This window comes from Gossypium arboreum, chromosome 2 (genome assembly GCF_025698485.1).
Source record: "Gossypium arboreum isolate Shixiya-1 chromosome 2, ASM2569848v2, whole genome shotgun sequence".
Classification (NCBI taxonomy): Eukaryota; Viridiplantae; Streptophyta; class Magnoliopsida; order Malvales; family Malvaceae; genus Gossypium; species Gossypium arboreum.
In genome coordinates, this window is record NC_069071.1 from 32620279 (window position 1) to 32640582 (window position 20304).

The 20304-nt window shown below is 34.4% G+C and overlaps 1 protein-coding gene across 1 annotated transcript; it reads left to right on the top strand.

Moving 5' to 3' along the window:
* Positions 1 to 11655: 11655 nt before the first annotated feature.
* On the top strand, positions 11656 to 18076 carry LOC108461208 (uncharacterized). The gene is made up of 6 exons (XM_017760961.2): positions 11656 to 12197; positions 12845 to 12937; positions 13144 to 13377; positions 13603 to 13705; positions 15972 to 16201; positions 17501 to 18076. Exons 1-6 carry the CDS (start codon positions 11887 to 11889, stop codon positions 17721 to 17723), a joined length of 1194 nt encoding a protein of 397 aa, XP_017616450.1. The 5' UTR covers positions 11656 to 11886; the 3' UTR covers positions 17724 to 18076.
* The last annotated feature ends 2228 nt before the right edge of the window (positions 18077 to 20304 follow it).

Consider the following 20304-nt stretch of genomic DNA (forward strand, 5'->3'; position numbering starts at 1 on the left):
ATTTTATTTCATTTTTAACTTTACTAATTAATTTTTTTGTGATTTTATTTTTAGGTGTTTATGAGCATAGATCGAATCATCAATTTATTACCTGTAGACCCTGAAATCAAGCGGACATTTAGACAATGAATACGAGAAAGAATAGCCCAAAGACAAGTCATAAAAATGGACCTTAGAAATCAAAATGATGCTCACAATCTAATCCTTATTGCTGATGATAGGGATCGGGCTATAAGACAATACGATGTACCCCTTTTTAATGAGTTAAATTCGGGAATTAGGAGATCAAAGATTGAGGCACTGCAGTTTGAATTGAAACCTATGATGTTTCAGATGCTTCAACCCATGGGCCAGTTTAGTGGAATGCCCATAGAAGATCCACACCTCCACCTTTGGTTATTCATGGAGGTGAGTGATTTCTTTAAGATAGCCAGAGTAAATGAAGATGCATTGAAGCTAAAGTTGTTTCCATACTCATTGCGAGATTGAGCACGAGCATGGTTTAATTTGTTGCCACCACATTCAATTTCAACATGGTAAGAATTAGCTGAATGCTTTTTGGTAAAGTATTTCCCACCTAGCAAAAATCCTAAGTCGCGGAATGAGATAACCCCTTTTCAAAAAATGGATAACGAATCCTTATACGAGGCATGGGAAAGATTTAAGGAGTTACTTTTAGATAACACTACATGATTCCACATTGCATCCAGTTGGAGAGATTTTATAATGGTCTTAACACACACAAGGTTGGTGGTAGATGCTTCAATAAATGGTGATTTCTTGTCAAAGTCTTATAATGAGGCTTATGAAATGATCAAGAGAATAGCTAATAACAATTACCAGTGGCTGACAAATCGAGCAACTTCAGGAAGACGAGTAGCTAGAGTGCATAAAGTAGATGCCTTTACTTCACTCTCAGCTTAGATATATTCTATCTCTTCAATGTTGAAACAGTTTACAACTAACAGTTTAAATCCTATTGTAGCCCAACCATCAAGTCAATTCGAGGTTATTTTCTGTGTATACTGTGGGGAAGGTCATTCTTTTGAAAATTGTCCATCAAATCCCGAGTTTATTTATTATGTAGGAAATTAACACCAAAATAGAAGTGGACAAGGACCACAGTCCAACTTCCATAATCTTTCATGGTGAAACCATCCAAACTTTTCTTGGAGTAAACCAAGGAAATGGACTGAACAACACTTACATGCAGCATAGACTAAGTCAATTCCAATGGTTTAATCAATTCCAAAACCACCACAACCTGAATCATCTAATAGTTTAGAGAATTTTTTGAAAGTGTACATGGCGAAGAATGACGCCTTAATCCAAAGCCAAGAAGCAACACTAAAAAATTTGGAGAACCAAATGGGTCAGTTAGTTATAGAGCTTCGTAATAGACCGTAAGGCGCCTTGCCGAGTGATACAAAAAATCTAAGGAATTTTGGTAAGGAACATTGCAAGATAGTTTCTTTATAAAGTGGTAAGACTTTGGAACCCAAGGAAGTTGTTGTTAAAGATGAACCTATTTAGGAGGAAAGTCAACTAACAGTTGAAATTCCTGCACCAAAAGAGCTAGAACTTACAAAGTTTAATGAGGTAAAATATAAACTAGTGAGTTTTGATAAGCTAACACCTTCTTTAGATGCATATTTATTTCTTCAGAAAAATTGTCCAGTCTAAACCAAAGTTCCATCACTTCTATATCCTCAAAGATTCCAAAAACATAAGCAAAAGCAAGAGGTGCAATTCAAGAAGTTTTTGGACATTCTAAAGAAACTTCACATCAATATACTATTGGTGGAGGCCTTAGAAAAAGATGTTCAACTATGTCAAGTTCATGAAGGATATTTTATCCAAGGAGAAGAAACTCAATGAGTTTGAGACTGTAGCTTTAATGAAGGAGTACAGTGCATTCTTATATAACAAGCTTCCTCTAAAAATAAAAAACCCCAGAAACTTCTGTAATATTGGAGAATCTTACTATGGTAAAGCTTTATGTGATCTTGGAGCAAGCATTAACTTGATGCTGAAATCTATTTTCAAGATGATGGGAATAGGTGAGTAAGACCCACAACTGTGACACTCCAATTGGCGGATCGATCTTTGGCATATCCAGAAGGAAATATTGGGGATGTTTTGGTATGTGTAGATAATTTTATTTTTCTTGTTAATTTCATTGTATTAGTTTTGAAGCATATAAGGAAGTGTCGATCATCCCGGGGAGAGCTTTCCTAGCCATAGGAAGAACGTTAATAGACGTGCAAAAAAGTGAACTCACCATGAGAGTTCAAGATGATCAGGTAACATTTCATGTTCTTAGAACAATGAAATTTTCTAATCCCATGGAGGAATGTTCAGTGATGGAGGAGTTAGAAACCTTAGTTTCTATGGAATGAGAATAATTTTGTAGAGGACCCATTAGAGAACACTTTAAGGTCTGAGTCATTGGAAAATGAAGAAGGTAATGAAAGTATGGCTTTGATGAAATTCAATCCGATAGACTATGTTCAACTAGCATGGTTTGAACCATTAGGGTTGGAAGCTTAGGAATACACACAACCAAAGTTGACAATCAAGGAACTGCCTAAACTTGAACTAAAGGTACTTCCTTCCCATTTGAAATACATTTATTTGGGTAACTGTTCTACTTTGCCTATTTCGTTTCAACAGAAATAGCAGAACACTAAGAGGAGTAGTTGATCGGAGTTTTAAAGAAATTTAAAAAGGCAATCGGCTTGACCATAGCTGATATCGAGGAATAAACCTGTCCTTTTGTATGCATAAGATTATCTTAAAGGAAGGCGAAAGATCTAGAATTGATGGGAAAATGAGACTAAATCCAATCATGAAAGAGGTAGTTCAAAAGGAAGTTATTAAATGGTTAGATGCGGGAATTATCTACCTCATCTCAGATAGTTCATGGGTAAGTCTGGTATAATGTGTACTAAAGAAAGCTGAAATCATGACTATAAAAAATGAACATAACGAGTTAATCCTGATGAGGATGATCATAGGTTGAAAAATCTGTATTGACTACATAAAATTGAACAAAGCCACTCATGGATATTCAGGATCTAACCAAATAGTTATAGCCCAAGAAAACCAGCACAAAACGACTTTTACTTGCCTATAAGATACATTTGCTTTTAGGCCAATGCCTTTCAGTTTATTTGATGCACCTGCCACATTTCAACAATGCATGATGACAATATTTACTGATATGGTAGAAAATTTTGTTGAGGTATTCATGGATGATTTTTTTTGTTTTTGGTAACACTTATGATGCTTGTTTGAGTAATTTGGCTAAGGTACTGAAAAGATGCGAATAGACAAATCTTGTCCTTAATTGGGAGAAATGTCATTTTATTGTTAAGGAGGGAATTTTCTTAGGACACAAAATTTCAAAAATGAGATTGAAGTTGATAATGGGAAGGTGGATGTAATTGAAAAATTACCACCTCTAATTAGTGTGAAAGGATTTCGAAGTTTTTTAGACCATGTCGATTTTTACCGAAGGTTTATTAAAGATTTTTCAAAAAATTTCAAGCCTTTGTGTATGAGATTAGAGAAAGACACCATTTTTAAGTTTAACAAAGCATACTTGGAAGCTTTTAAGGAATTAAAAATTCGGTTAATCTCAGTCGTAATAATCCTTATGCCAGATTGGAACTTACCTTTTGAGTTGATGTGATGCTAGCAATTTTGTTGTTTTTGGAGCTGTAATGGGTCAAAGAAGAAATAAAGTGTTTCATCCTATGTACCATGCAAGCAAAACTTCGATAGAAGCCCAGCTTAATTATACGGTAACTAGAAAAGAACTCTTTGCGATAATTTTTGCTTTTGACAAGTTTCATTCATATCTTATAGGTACCAAAGTCATAGTATTTATCGATCATGCGACTATTAAATACTTATTCACGAAGAAACCAAGCTAATTCGATAGATACTTTTACTCCAAGAATTTGACCTTGAAATCCAAGTAAAAAAGGGAGTTGAAAATCAAGTAGCTGATTATCTATCGAGGTTGGAACTAAACGAGGTAACTCATTCACTTGTTTTTATCAGTGAGAATTTTCCAAATAAGCATATCTTCAAGGTAAGTTAAATTCATAAAATTCCTTAGTTTGCTTATTATGTGAATTATTCAGCATGAGGAATAATACCTTCTAGAATGACATACCAACAAAAGAAGAAATTCCTTCATGATAGTCAGTATTATTTCTAGGAGGATCCGTTTTTATTTAATAGTGTGCAGATAATTTAATTAGGAAGTGCATATCTGGAAGTGAGACTGACGAGATCTTAAACCATTTTCATTCATCTCCAATTGGGGGACATTTTGGCGGTTTCCGCACTACAGCAAAGATCTTACAAGTTGGGTATTGTTGGCTTATGATGTTTAAATATGCATATGCATATGTGAAAAATTGCGATTGATGCCAAAGGACTAGAAACATATCAAGAAGGAACGAGATGCCCTTGACAAATATCTTAGAGGTAGAAGTATTTGATATTTGGGGCATTGATTTTTTAAGACCGTTTCCTTATTCTTATTGTAACAAGTACGTCTTAATGGCGGTGGATTATGTATCCAAGTGGGTTGAAGCCGAGGTGTATACCAAAAATGATGCTAAAGTAGTTATGCGATTCCTACATAAGCATGTGCTTACACGGTTTGGGACTCTAAGAGCTATAATTAGCGATGAAAGATCTCACTTTATAAATAAATGGCTTAAGTGGTTGCTTGACAAGTACGACGTGAAACACAAAATCGACACTGCCTATCATCTACAGTCAAATTGGCAAGTTGAATGAGTAAACCTTGAGATCAAAGGAATCCTTGAGAAGGTGGTGCAACCTAATAGAAAAGATTGGTTTTGAAGGCTTAATGATGCTTTATGGGCCTATCGTATAGCTTTTAAGACACTGTTAGGAATGACTCGGTTAATCTTTGGAAAGGCATGTCATTTGACGCTTGAGTTGGAAAATAAAGCTCATTGGGCCTTGAAACAATTAAACCTAGATCTAAAGCAAGTCGGTGAGGGAAGAACGTTACAACTTGATGAGCTTAAGGAGTTGAGGTTGTTTTTGTACAAAAATGCCAAGATGTATAAAGAAAAGACTAAGAGATGGCATAATAACCATAGACAACCTTGTGAATTCAGAGAAGGTCAATGTAACACCCCTTACCCGTGTCTGATGCTGGAACAGGGTACGAGGCATTACCGGACTTAATCATTCACAAACATGCAAAAAACTGGGCCATAAAATTTCTTTTAATTCAAAACTTTTCAAACACATGCATGTCATCCCTTATTTGGGTCTACGAAGCCTAAAACATACATCAAGACTGATTAGGGACTAAACCGAGAACTTGAGAAGTTTCAGGAAAACTTAGAAAATTTTCCCCTAAAACAGGGTCACACACCTGTGTGGACATAGGTGCACGCCCGTGTCCTCAGGCCATGTAACTCTTTGTTTATGACATCAACATGCAAGTCGAACCACACGGTCGGGCCACACACCCTTGTCTCCAGGCCGTGTCTCTCACACGGTTGAGACATATGACCGTGTAGTCAACATTTAGGTTGTTTTCCAAGACTTCATGTTACCCATATACCCTTAGAACCTTATACATATTAAAACCACAATTCATGGCCTCATTTTAGTGATTAAACACTCTTTATTTAGACATATTCATAACATTAACATGTCCTCTTACAAGCAATGCATCTACTTATGCAATACCAAGTCTAGATTCCTTAATTCACATTCATAAGACTTGTAATTTTGATGATCACTTCTACCATTATACTATGGTTACCAACCATGCATGGAAAATAAACATAATCACATCATAAACATTAGACATGGCACGAATAGCTAGGTTTACAAGCCATAATCAATATGAGCCACATCTCATGGCCATATACGTATAACTCAATATAAGCCAATACATTTGGCCAAAGCATAATAATACATGTCAATAAACTAGATCCCTATACATGCCACTCACTTGAAATTTCTAATATATGCTTCCACCAATTCTTACAACATGATCTCAAGGTAATACTATGATAATTGCCTTTTTACCTATGTTCTGGTCAAGCTATTTTCTCGAGTCATAGTCACTAAATTAGTTATATCTAGAGTTACGAGACTCCAAATTAAGATCCAAAAATTTTCCCAGAAATTAGACTCATATATCTTCTTACCGTAAAATTTTTAGAATTTTTGGTTTAGCCAATTAGTACAGTTTATTCTTCAAAGTCACCCCTGTTCTGCTGCTTCACAGCTTCCACCTTTCCTTACTAAAAATTAATTAACTCCTCACACGGGATTCAAATGAGGTTCCCATTTCTTTCCTTTGAAAATAGCCTCATTAAGGATTCTAATCATGTAAACTTTAACCCATAATTATTTTTTTTAAAATTTTTAATGATTTTCCCAAATCAGGACAGAGGATTTCGAAATCATTCTAACTATGTCACACAACAATTTAAATATTTCATAATATGAAACTCTTTTGCTTACAATGTTTATTTTATGTGAAACTAGACTCATTAAGCTTTAATTTTTTATTTTCTTCAGCCTCTAACTCAATTTCCATAATGTTTGGTAGATTTCCAAAGTCGTACTATGGCTGCTGTCCAAAACTGTTTTAGTGTAAGTTAATGATACTAAGTTTATCACTCCTTATTAATTCATTTTCACCACATTGGTAAAGATACATATTTATACATCATAAGTATAGACCTACAATCACAAGGCCATCACAAAATCATTCTCATAGGCATGAATTACCTAATTACATCTTCACCAAATGTGCATCATAAATCGAAATTATTTCTCATGAGCTTGGCATACATACCTGTTTACTCTACATGCTCATATTCATTAATTGAATTCACATCTCATCAATTTCATGTAAGTATCTGTACCACTCACCACATGGTCATAAGTTCTCTTATTTCATTATAAATCATAAATCTTCTGTTGAATCATTTGGAATACTACAGGATATTCATTAGCCCCAAACATGGGATAAGATGCCGATGCTATGTCCCAGATATAGTCTTACACTGGCTAACACATCAAAGTCGATGCCATGTCCTAGACAGGTCTGACACTGACTTTCATATATCGAGGCCGATGCCATGTCCTAGACAGGTCTTACGCTGGCTCTCATCTATCGGTGTCGATGCCATGTCCCAGACAAGTCTAACACTGACACACAACAAGCTGACGCCATGTCCTAGACAGGTCTTACACTAGCTTGTATATCTCGAGGCCGATGCATGTCCCAGACATGTCTTACACTAGCACACATATCACCCAATGTCATGGTATGAATAATCAAGTCTATTCCAAATGTTCAACCGGAAGTCTTTGTTACATTAATTCTCATAATTCACGTTCTCATCACAACTCAACAATTCATGCCGAACTAATGATGTAATGCATGATAACATTTAGTTTGCATTATTTACGTACAACTTACTCGTTCCAATGGAATATCATATTCCATCAAATTTCCAAGCATTTAATCAACACATAAATGTTATTAACAATTTGGCATCACTTTCTCATATACAATATTATCAACATAAAATTTAATACAATCATAACAAGATAGATTTTCAAGTATATTAACAATAGCATGGATATCATGTTATTTAATCACACGGATTTACCTCGAATGCAGTTTCGGCTAATTATGCCATTTTAGTCCATAACCTCGTACTTTTCGATTTAAGCCTGAATCTCGGTTCCTTGATCTAAAATGATGAAATTCACTCATTTAATCACTAAACAAAATTTACACAATAAAAAATTCACATTTTTGGCAAAATGACCATTTTACCCCTAAACTTTCACAAAATGACCATTTTACCCCTAGGCTCGAAAATCGATTTTTATCGAATTTCTTCATGTCTTAAGCCTAGCCGAACCTTTTTTACTCTTATAAAAACCCCATTATTTCACCACATTACTATCTATTTTACAATTACTACAAACTAGTCCTTTTTAGGTGTTTTTCATAAACACCACTTCAGAAAAGTTGTTTATTAAACAACTAAGATTCATTTTTTTCCATAAAATTTCAGCAAATATCATAGATACTCTCATGGTAAAACCCTAGGCTTTCATTCATTTTGCAAAATAGCCCCCCTTTAGTTAGCTCATGCTACAAGGGTCCCAAAAACACAAAAATCAACAAAAATAATCATCAAAATCACTTACTTGCAAGGGATGGAAGTTGCTGAAAATTTGAGCTCTCAAAACCCCTATTTTGCTGATATTTTTGGTGGAGGAAGGAAGAAAGATGAAAAGATGACATCCCTTTTCTTTTTGTTTTATTTTTTGTCAAAATTAAGCTACTAACTACACCTAACTTTGACTTTTCTACTCCTATTTGTCTCTATGGCCAGCCAAGCCTATAAAATGGGTCTATTTGCACTTTAACTCCCCCAGTTATGGTTCTCTAGCAATTTAACATATTTAGCTAGCAAATCACAACTTATGCTCTTTATGCGATTTAGTCATTTTTCGCAATTAAGCATGAAATTGCTAAAATTATTTCACCAAAATTTTCATGCACTCATATAATCATGCTATAACACATAAAATAACATTAAAATAATTTCTCCAACCCCGAAATAGAGGTTTCAAAACCACTGTTCTGACTAGAGCTAAAATCGGGCTGTTACAATTAAAAAGTTTTGTTGTTTAATTCGAGGCTAAGATTATTTCCTAAAAAGTTCAAATCCTGATGACTGGACCTTACGCAATTCACAAAGTTTATCCATATGGAGTAGTAGAATTACACGACAACAAGGAAGGTATATTTAAAGTTAATTGTCAATGTCTCAAACACTATTACGATTGTGAAGTTGAGCGAGTTGAAACCTCTTTCAATTTAACTGGCCTTTGATTTTTCTTTTTTTTTTAATAAATGACATATTTAGAAATTATTTTTCTTGAATTAGTACATTAAATTAATTCTGTCCAAGGAGATTGAAATTTAAGTAGGACTATTTGTGACCCATCCAACTTTTACTGGGAATTTAATTTGATGTAATTTTTTTAATTTCTAAGTAATCCAAAAGAAAATTTTAATTTTGATTTTAATTGTTTATGTTTAATAAGAGGGTCAAATTGGCCTATGTACTAATCCGTTTACTTTTTGGTTCAGTTTAATTCTTCAGTACATGAAATAATTACATTTTGGGCTCGAGGCCCAAAATAGTGAAGAGGAGGAAATTACCAACCTATTGTTATTCAAAGGGTCCCTCAAAACCCTAAAATTGTTGCCATTTTTTTTCCCTCCATACCTTGCTGCCCAAGTAGCCCATTGTAGCTAATTTTTTGCTACAAATTTACCCTAATCTATTAGTATATAAACTCCTATTTACCATCATATTTTTCACACCATTTTAGCAACTAGCTTCAACCCTAGCCACTTACTTTCTTTCTCTTCACTGTCGGCCTCAAATCTTAAAAGTTCTCCCTAATTTTCCTTTCTTGTCACAAATACCTCCTATTATCGCCGTAAACTTTTCATCAGAGCAATCCCAACACCGCAACAACCGTCACAACTAGCTTTTTCTACTGCCAGAAGTCTTTTACCGCTGCACTGTTTTGCTATCGCAACCCCTAGTCACCATAAAACCATATTGCTGATTTCTTCTTCCCTCATTGCCGAAATTTTGGCATTGATTTGTTGACAGGTACAACTCTAGTGTCCATTGCCCCATATCGTATGGAATCTAAAGAGCTAGTGGAACTTAAGGCACAATTACAAGAACTTTTGGATCATGGATTCATCAGGCCAAGTGTGTCGCCATGGGGAGCTCTTGTTCTATTTGTAAAGAAGAAGGATGGATCCATGAGGTTACACATTGATTATCGGCAATTGAACAAGTTGACCGTAAAGAATCGATACCCTTTATCGAGGATCGATGATTTATTCAATCAGTTTAGAGGGGCTAACGTATTCTCTAAGATCGATTTAAGGTCTGGATACTATAAGTTGAAAGTGAAAGAGATGGATGTTCCTAAGATCACTTTCAGGACTCAATATGGTCACTACGAGTTCCTTGTGATGCCTTTTGGTCTCACGAACGCTCTGGCAACCTTTATGTACCTAATGAATCAAATTTTTTAGCCCTACCTTACTCAGCTTGTTATAGTCTTCATCGACGACATCTTGATCTATTCCAAGATTGAAGAGGAACATGATGGACACCTAAGAGTGGTTCTGCATATTCTTCAAGAGACACTGTTATATGCCAAATTGAGTAACTGTGAGTTTTGGCTCCATGAGGTGATATTGTTGGGACACGTGGTATAGGCTGAGGGTATTTGTATCGACCTAAAGAAGATCGAGGCAATCTTGGACTAGAAACAACCTAAGAACATTAGTGAAATTCAAAGTTTCCTAGGATTGGCCTGTTATTATAGGAGGTTTGTGGAGGGATTTTCCTTAATTGCAGCTCCAATAACCAAGCTGTTGAGGAAAAGTGCCCCTTTCAAGTGGACTGGCAAGAGAGTTTTGAAAAGCTTAAGTCCATGTTGAGTCAAATGCTTGTTCTGATTCAGCCAGAGTCTGGGAAAGATTATGTGATGTACAGTGATGCGTCTCATACTGGGTATCATCTGAAACTCTAAATTATATAGATTTTTTTATAGTTGTTTATGTCACATTTTTACTTAAAAATTATGTTAATCTTGAATACTCGACAGTTAATTTGGTGAATTTTGTTCACATTAAGATATTGGGCATGATTTAGTAAAGTATGCAATTTTATGCTTTTATGTCTTAAATTTGTGCATAATTTAATTTTTTCATGTTACATAATAATTTCCTTTATTTAATTGTTGTAGATGGACCATGGAGTTAATAATTTGAGAAGCTTATTTTAATTATACATAAATATGAGCTTTATTTCATCTTTGTTGAATGACAAAGGAAAGCAAATTGGGTAAAGAGAAGGTCACTTTGATCCAGTTAAAGTTGATTTAATTGAAGAACAAATCTGACAAGTAATTAGGTCACAAAAATCGTCCTAAATGAGGGGGACAGAAGCCCAATTCGACAAGGGCATAAGAGCAGCTTAAAATCAACTTTTGGAAGATTTATTCAAACGTATTTACACTTGTAAAACAATTAAAAATCAACTCTCAACTTTTACCCAAGAAACCGTCTACCTCCTTACATGATTCATGCATGAATCAATCAACCAACAACCTCCTCTCGACACAATTCATGGCCAGACAAGTCAATGAGAAACCTAAAGGATATTCAAGCTATTTTTAATAAACTTTTTAGCCATTCCTTTACCATAAATACCACCCATTACTTCTCATTCATTCATCCCTCAAAAGCATGTCCAATTTAAGTTGTCAGTTTTTTTTTCAGGGTAAATTTAGATGAAAGTAAAAATAACAATGACAGTAAAATAAAATATTATAATGACTGAAGCTAACTTTAGTTGATTAATCCGATCAGTTCATCGATGGTCGACAAATATGATAGTTTTAATGATGATCCTACACGTATTTCGTGTCTATCTCACTGGTGGTTTTAAAAAACCAAGCGAATTAACTTGGACGTAATATAACATAAAAAGTAAACTAGAGAGACCGCAAACCAATTTTCAAATCCAAACCAATTATGAAATAGTCATTAATATTTTATTAAAATGATAAAATTATGATATGACTGGTAAAGTATAGAAATAACGTGTAAGAGGGCAAGGCCTTCATAAAGCTGAGATCTGAACCAGAAGGAGGTCGTAAAGCTAACGGAAGTGAGACTGAGCTTGGAGATTGAGACACTCGTAATCTCAAAATCCATCTTTTTCTTGTTTCTCTTCAACAATGGCAACCCCCAAAGCCCTAAAGCTTAAACCAAGAATAAGATCCCCAATTCCGGTCATGATTTTGGGGTGCATTACTGCCATTGCTTTGCTTTTCCTGTTTTCCTCCTTGAATTCCACTAATCGATTTTGGTTCAGCTCTGCCAAAACCTATTTGAAAAAGAAAGCAAGGGAACACTCTCTCCATGACAAGTATTTGTACTGGGGTGACCGAATCGATTGCCCTGGAAAGCACTGTGATTCATGTGAAGGTTTGGGTCATCAAGAGTCTAGCCTCAGGTGTGCTCTTGAAGAAGCCATCTTTTTAAACAGGTAATCGGTTGCCTTTCTTTTACTTTTTTTTTTTGCTTTGTTTTTATTTTCGTTTCATCCGCTGCCTTAATTTATTCACTAGGATAAGATCTTTCCTTCTTACCCTTTGTAAAATGAACAAGGAAAAAAAATGGAGTCAAATTTTTTGTTTTCATGTATTTTGGATATTGAATTAGGAATCGGAACAATGCCATCTACTTGCCAAAATGAATATTGGCGTTTAATCGTCGATGTAACTATCCATTTTGACTTACTAAATGTAATTGTGAAGTTTGGGATTAGCGGTTCTTAATAATAGAGCTTGGTTAACTAACACTGAGGTTCAAACAAATAGAAAACACTCCAAGATTTTTCAGCTTTGAGATGTTGCTGGCAATGGTAATACAAAGCAATGGAATCAAGAGTCGGTTCTTGTTTCACCAAAAAGAAAAATGAAGACTCAATTTTAATTTACAAACATGTGGCTCAAGGCTATGTTTGCATTCTTAACGGTGCATTCTGAATATATATATATATATATATATATACACACACACACACGCACACGCACACACACACAATATATATATATATATGTATAATGCAGTACATGAAGCAAAAGATGCAACTTTCTTATGATTCATCTGGTGTTGCATTTCCTATTGCAGAACTTTTGTGATGCCTTCTAGAATGTGTATCAATCCAATTCACAATAACAAGGGAATCCTTCATAAGGTTGACAACGTAACTGCAGAGGAAAGGTTAATTTTATGAAGTTTTGTCTTTTCAGTTAACAGTTTTAGATGTTATTTTTGTATTTATTCTTTCAAGTAATGTTTTACTTATGTGAATTTTAATCTTACTGCTAGCTAAATGTGAAGGTAAAGTATCAATTTTCCTTATTCATGTAATCTCAACAGTGAAGAAGTGAACTAGACAATCTAAACTTGCTTTTCTCATTTGGCAGGTGGGCTGCATCCTCTTGTACCATGGATTCTTTATATGATATTGACCTGATATCTGAAACTGTGCCTGTAATCTTAGACAATTCAGATGCATGGCATCTGATACTATCGACAAGTATGAAGTTGGGAGATAGGGGGGTTGCCCATGTGGAAGGACTTACACGAGTGGACCTCAAAGAGGATAGTCGTTACTCAAATCTCTTACTCATTAACCGAACTGCAAGCCCTTTGTCATGGTACTTAATGGCATACGATTCGATATTAAGTGATTGATCAGCTAATTCTCTTTTCCTTATGCACCAATGGTTGACCTAAACTACCATAGTGCCCCGGAGGGCAGTCAGAAAGGGCTGTAGATTAAGTAAAATTTTCTTCTATGTAGTCCTCAATATTTAAAACAAACTTCTAGTAGTTCTATCCTTATAAGTTCCCTGTGGCACTAAACTGTCATAATTACTCAGGTTTGCAGAGTGCAAGGATCGAAAGAACCGCAGTGCTATTTTATTGCCATACTCATTTCTTCCTTCAATGGCAGCAGAAAAGTTAAGAACTGCAGCTGACCAGGTTTTTGTTACTTAATCCTCTTTTCCATGTTATCTTCAAAATTCTCTAGATGGCGTTCAACTATAATTTGATTAACCAGTCAAATCTCTTTCCTGCTTAGCATTTACTGGCTGCTGGAATGTACTTTTTCCTTTTAACGGGTAAAACAAAATCGCAAACGAATTTGTTAATCAAATGCATGAATACCAAGACAGATAGTGTGATGGTTAAGTGCTAATCAAGTTACCATCTTTAGTAGTCATCTGACTTCATAATAAGGTCAAATTAGAATTTCCTTTTGATTTCTCTCTCAAACCTGCCTTAAATTTTCTTCCAGACCTTGTCAGCTAATTGAGGAAATTGAGGGAAATGGAACAAAAATATTTAGAGAAGTATGTGTTTATATGTTCTCTAACATATTAGATGAATTGGACTGGTATCTGCCCCATTCTAGAATGACACTTAATTTTAGGAATATTGAAATTTAATGGATATGTTTCGTGCTATATCTAATATGGATACAGCAATAATACCGAGGGAATTTTGAATTTTTGATGCTCATAATTAAGAAGGAACCCCTTGATCCATTTAGGTTTGGCATAGAATTTGAGGGAGTGGTGAGGTTATCCATTTTGTTGTGATAATTTTGATGGATGAAGTGATAATTCCTGATCCTTGAAGGTTCACGATTGAGCTCTTGGTTAGGAACTATGAAGCGCGGACACTGACACGCAATATGGGTACAAAACAATACAGACACGGCAATTTGGCAATTTTGAAAAATGAGGACACGAGAATAAAAATATTTGTATATATTAATATTCAATAAATATATTGATATTTTTATTAATATAATTAAATTTTAAAATATTGAAATATTTTACTATGACATAATTTATTTATATCCTAACTCCAAATATATTAAAAAAAATCTAAGTAATATATATTTTTGGAATACAAACCAATTTATTAATATTTAATGATGTACAACTATAACTCATTAGGTTAAATTCTGCTATGAGTACCTATATTTTGCAAAAGTTGTGAATTTAGTCCTTGTACTTTAATTTGATCAATTTTAGTCCCTATACTTTCAAATTGGTCAATTTTAGTCCCTGTACATTTTGAATTTTGAAATTTTAGCTCTAATCCAAACAGTAGCTGTTAAATTTATTTGGTTAGATTCAATTACTAGTGACATGGCGTTATGATAATGTTTGGCGCATCAGATTTTAGAAATAATAAAATTTAATGAATTTAGCAGTGAGGACTGAAAATTTAAAATTTGAAAAGTGTATTAAAAATGACCAAATTAAAATACAGGGATTAAATTTCGCAAAGTACTGGGACTAATAGCAGAATTTAACCAACTCATTATTATTTGTCAGACTCTTAAAAAATAGTCTCTTCATTTCTCTCCTCTACCTTTATTTCCTTTTCTGTCCATCTCTTTTTCTTCCTCAACTCAGAACAAGCGTCACCACTGTCATTCCGGCTGCCGTCAATGGTGTCGGAATATTGAAAAAATACCCTTGTTTTATTTCTTTCTACCTCCTAATCACATGCAGCAGATTAGATTTGAGAAGATCTTAACGATATAGTGTAAATCTGGGTTTCAAACAGGTATTTTCTATCACTATTTTGATGTTTTCATCGACTTTCAGCCACCAAAATCCTGTATCCATGCGTGTTTTGACCGTATCTGATTTTTTCTTTTTTGACTATCCTGATGTGTCCGGTACATGTTCCGGCGTGTCGAACACCGTGTCGACACTGGTACGAGGGGATTTCCAGCTTGTCCGTGCTTCATAGTTTAGGAATGAAATGTCCTCTATAGTTTAATGGTTTGGATGATGTAGAGATGATATTTGATTTGTATCTCATATTATTATTGCAATGTATTATTTGATGAGCTAGCATTAGCAAATTGAACAACAAATCTGATTACATCTCCATTTTCGGACAACGTGTTGACACCAGTACGAGGGGATTTCTGGCGTGTTTGTTCTTCGTAGGTTAGGAATGAAATGTCCTCTCTATTGAGTAATGGTTTGGATGATGTAGAGATGATGTTTGATTTGTAACTCATATTATTATTGCAATGTATTATTTGATGAGCTAGCATTAGCAAATTGAACAACAAATTTGATAACATCTCCATTCTAAGATATAAATTGTTCTTTACAAGTAATTTCTGCAGAACTGTTTTAGTATATTCTGTTCTTTTTGGAAATACTTGTTTAATTCAAAGACCGTGTTCCTCTAATTATTGGTTTCCTGTCCACAGATTAAAAGAGTCCTTGGTGACTATGATGCTATCCATGTTCGCCGAGGTGATAAAATAAAAACAAGGAAGGATAGGTATGGGGTTAAAAGGAGCCTACATCCTCATTTGGATAGGGACACCCGTGCAGAATTTATCCTTCACAGAATTCAGAAGTGGGTACCATCTGGACGAACTCTTTTTATTGCTTCAAATGAGAGGACACCTGGATTTTTTTCGCCGCTTTCTGTCAGGTAAAATCATTCAAGTCTTCTGATGTGTTCAAGCGTTAGAACCCCTTAGGATATACTCCATCTTAATGTAGATTCAATTTTACCTTTCTTATTTCCAATTCAGCTATGAAGAGAATATCTATTGTGCCAAGTTTGGTCTTTAAATTTTCCTAGTTTATGCTAAAAGATGGTTTGTTATGCATTCCATACGGTTTCCTTTTATTTTATCTTTTGTTATCATTGTATGAATCACAATGTATCTTGCTGGGAGAATGATAGGCCTTGTCTTGTAGTGTGGAAAAAGTTTATTCTGATATTAGTCCTTAACGCCTCTTATTTATTTATGGTTATAATTGCACCTTTTGTTATTTCCCATTTTTGCAAGCAACAGTCAATGATTTATTTCTATAGCCATTAACACCTTGAGGATATCATTAGGGATTTACATTGTAAGCTTCACTCAATAAGATTACAAAAGTAGCTTTGGGCGCAGGGTGGAAAGAAAATCGAAGAGATGGAAAATTGGAGAAAAGTAGAAAGACAAAATATATATATTTCTTTCCATTAGTTTGTTTGGTTGGAAAGATTGATTAGTAGAATAGTAAAATAAAAGAAACAAAATGAAAATCTTAAAAAATGCATGCTTACATCTTTCTGATTTTCTCTCATTTTATCATTCCAATTTAGAATGATATGTTTTTATGCATTTGATTAGAGTAGAAAATAATAATCCATGTTATTTTCTTTATCGCTTTTATTTCCTACTAAGCACACTCAAAATCTTACTTTTCCACTCTTCTTTTTCTATCCTTTCACTTTTCTACTCTACCAAGGACATTCTGGGTGCTCTAGTACAAGGTATTTTTTTTAGGTAAATTGATTTTTTTTTTTCTTTTGGGGGAGGGAGGATAGTAGTAGTTCAATTTTCTGCAACGTCTGTTTAGTTGTGGTGCTTTTTGGCCTGTAACCAACAAAATGTGTACTGAAATCAGATAGAGTAAATGAAATCAGTGCTGGTATTTTGGGTTGATTGATATCTGACATGGATGACCTGTTGTTGCATGAAAATTTTGTAGAGGAGCTTCTCAAGTGCTTTATTTGTGAGTGGTTGTGGATTTGATAATATGGTGATAGTGGTGGAAAAGAAAAGAACAGTTTGAATTCTGTGCTTGAAAGGCAGTATATGAAAGCTAATTGCATATGTCTTTGCCAAGTGTGAAGACTTAATTAACTTGAACTGTGTAAACAATAGTAAAAATCACAGCAATTGAGAAATTAATAACATGTGTGACTTACCCTGATATTCTTGGTTGCATTCAGGTACAAATTGGCTTATTCATCAAATTATAGTCATATTTTGGATCCTTTGATTCATAACAATTACCAGTTATTCATGATTGAGAGGCTTATCTTGATGGGAGCCAAAACATTCATTAAGACTTTCAAGGAAGATGATACAGATCTCAGTCTAACCGATGACCCAAAGAAGAACACTAAATTGTGGCAAATTCCTGTTTATACTTTGGATGGCGAGGAAAGCTAACTTTCTCTTACAGTACAAATTCATTTCGTGATCCTCCGGCTAATTACGTTTGACATGTCGGTAAAGAATTCAATTATTTTGTTGAGTTGCATTTCAGGATCTTGCAGCTACATCCAGAGAATCGAGTCCTGGGAATAGGATGGAGCAGCTGGAAAATGTAGATTGTTGTCGAGTAAGAAAAATGGTTGTTTTTAAAGATGTATTTTACAGCCATATATGTACTTCAGTCATTATTTTCTTTTGGAGTATATTTCATGGGCGGTTACTAAAACCATATTCTTTGCTCACTTTTTTCACTGGAATTTCAATTTGGAGACTGAACTTTCTCATGAGATAGCTTCAGTTATTCAAAATTATTTTTGGTAAATGGTAAGATGAGGGTTAGTTTAGTTTAGCTGTAGCAAAGAGCATGCGTTGAAAAATATAGGAAAATGTAATGTACCAAATAATATAAATATATAGGAAAAATGTAAAATATGAACCAATGGTGTCTCAAATTTATGCTTTAATGTGACAAATTAGATTTCCTCTTGAATTTGTTTTGGACATAAACTAATAGCCTTATTATTATAAAATGAGCGCAACATGAAGGGGTGTAAGAGAAAACGCAAAAAGTTTGAGATATCAAAATAGATTACATATAAGTCAGATTTCAAAATTAGACAAAATATTATAGGATTGATATTACTTCCAATTCTAGCTAAACTGTTAGCGCAACGGTTACCCTCGTAAGATGTGCTAGGATGACTATTTAGGAATTTCGCCAACAAAGTCTCCCAATAATGAGAGATCTAAGTAAAACATTTTCATTTGTTGTGTGTTTCATAAAATCAATAATAGCCATGGCATCAAACTCAACAATAAGATGGGTAATGTTCATCCTTTGGGTGAGTAAAAGTTCGTCATGAGAAGCCCAGAGCTCGACCATAATATTAGTGATATGGCTAAGGTAACAATAGCAACTAACAATGCAATTGCCATTATGAACACATATAATGGCTCCAAGCTAGCAGCCTTTGGATTACCGAGAAAGGATCTAACACAATTGACTTTGAACCAACTGGGGGGGTTCCACTTGACTTGAAAACAAGAGGAATAGCCATGCAATTTAGATCCATGGGAACTCACAACCACTTAAGGGTTTGTCAAATATTACATTTCTAGCAAACCAAATGCCTTAGAGAAAGAAAGCAAACATCGTTGGCTAAGAGATACGATGGCAAGGAAAGGTTGATTTGGAAGTTAAGTTCTTCTTAAGCCATTTCAAAAAAAAAAAAAAAAGTGACGGTCCCATAACCTAGGGAAGAGTAAGGAGACTCCAAAGATGGGAGATGAAGGAACAATCCCTAAGGAGGTGTTCAACGGTTTCAAGGTAGGAATTACAGAACGGACAGCCAATATTGATGTTTATTCCTCTTGACTAGAGAAAAGACCTAATAAGGAGAAAGAGACCAACGACTTCTCAGATAAAGAGAGTTTTAGTGGAAGTTTAAGTTTCCAAATTGATAGGCAATCTTCTGAATTTGGTTGAGGAGGGTTGATAAGGTTGGAAGTGTCGGATCTAGTGCTCTAAGTGTAATATGTTTATTTATATACTTGTATTTTTTGAATAGATTGGTTTAATAAAATTATCCATAAATTACATTAATACCCTTTGTACATTATCCTTAATGATTTTTGTGCGGAAAACAAAATGAAAGCAAATATTGGTTCATTAGTTATTTAACGTTTAACTAATACTAAGCAGTTTTATGTGATCGATTGTGATACCGAAAGACAACTTGTATTAGCAGATGAATCTAAACATGTCTTTAGTCTAATTGGAAATGAGCAAACCAATTGAAAAATTAATATTTCATCTATCAAGTCCAATTGGGGAGATGATTTGTCTTGGGCATCAGAGTAAATGACTCTCAAAACATAACGACATAGATGTGATTGACTGGAATGGCAGTATATCAAACAAGACCTGAGTAGAATAGATCCTAACTCCATTTATAGATTTATTCACTTGACGTTGATATACCTTAATCCCGAGTGGATGATGGACTATGTATGTGTGACTCGAATACTTTGGTGTAAGTAAAAAGCTGAGTTCAAATAGATAAGAAATTAAAAGCTGGTGGGTTGGGTATACAACTTTTGTAGTATGTAGCATTATTTATAATAATGAAATTGTAACGCCCCAATTTTCGGGAATTCTGTGAATGTTGGCAAAATTTCATGCTTTAATTTTGTCATTTGTGAGTGAAATTATGAAATAGAACCTATGTGAAAATGTTTGAAAATGCTATAGGCTAAATTGAAGTGGCCAAATAAATAGGAGTGCAAAATAGGAGGATTTGCATGACAAACCTCCCATTTTACATGAAGTGGCCAGCCATCATGTTGTTGTAGACAATATGAGCACTTGATATCCATAATTCATGGTACAAATTGATAATGGGTTAGGTAAATGTTCCATGATAATGGATTAGGTAAATATTCCATGATAATGGGTTAGGTAAATGTTCCATGATGGACATTTCATGTCTTTTGTATTAAAGAATTAAATGGATGAAATATGAAATTTTATTAAAAG

Coding starts and splice junctions, on each gene's coding strand:
- LOC108461208 (XM_017760961.2), top strand. CDS start 11,887: ATGGCAACCCCCAAAGCCCTAAAGCTTAAACCAAGAATAAGATCCCCA. Junction 12,198..12,844: donor GAAGCCATCTTTTTAAACAG/GTAATCGGTTGC, acceptor TTCCTATTGCAG/AACTTTTGTGATGCCTTCTA. Junction 12,938..13,143: donor AACGTAACTGCAGAGGAAAG/GTTAATTTTATG, acceptor CTCATTTGGCAG/GTGGGCTGCATCCTCTTGTA.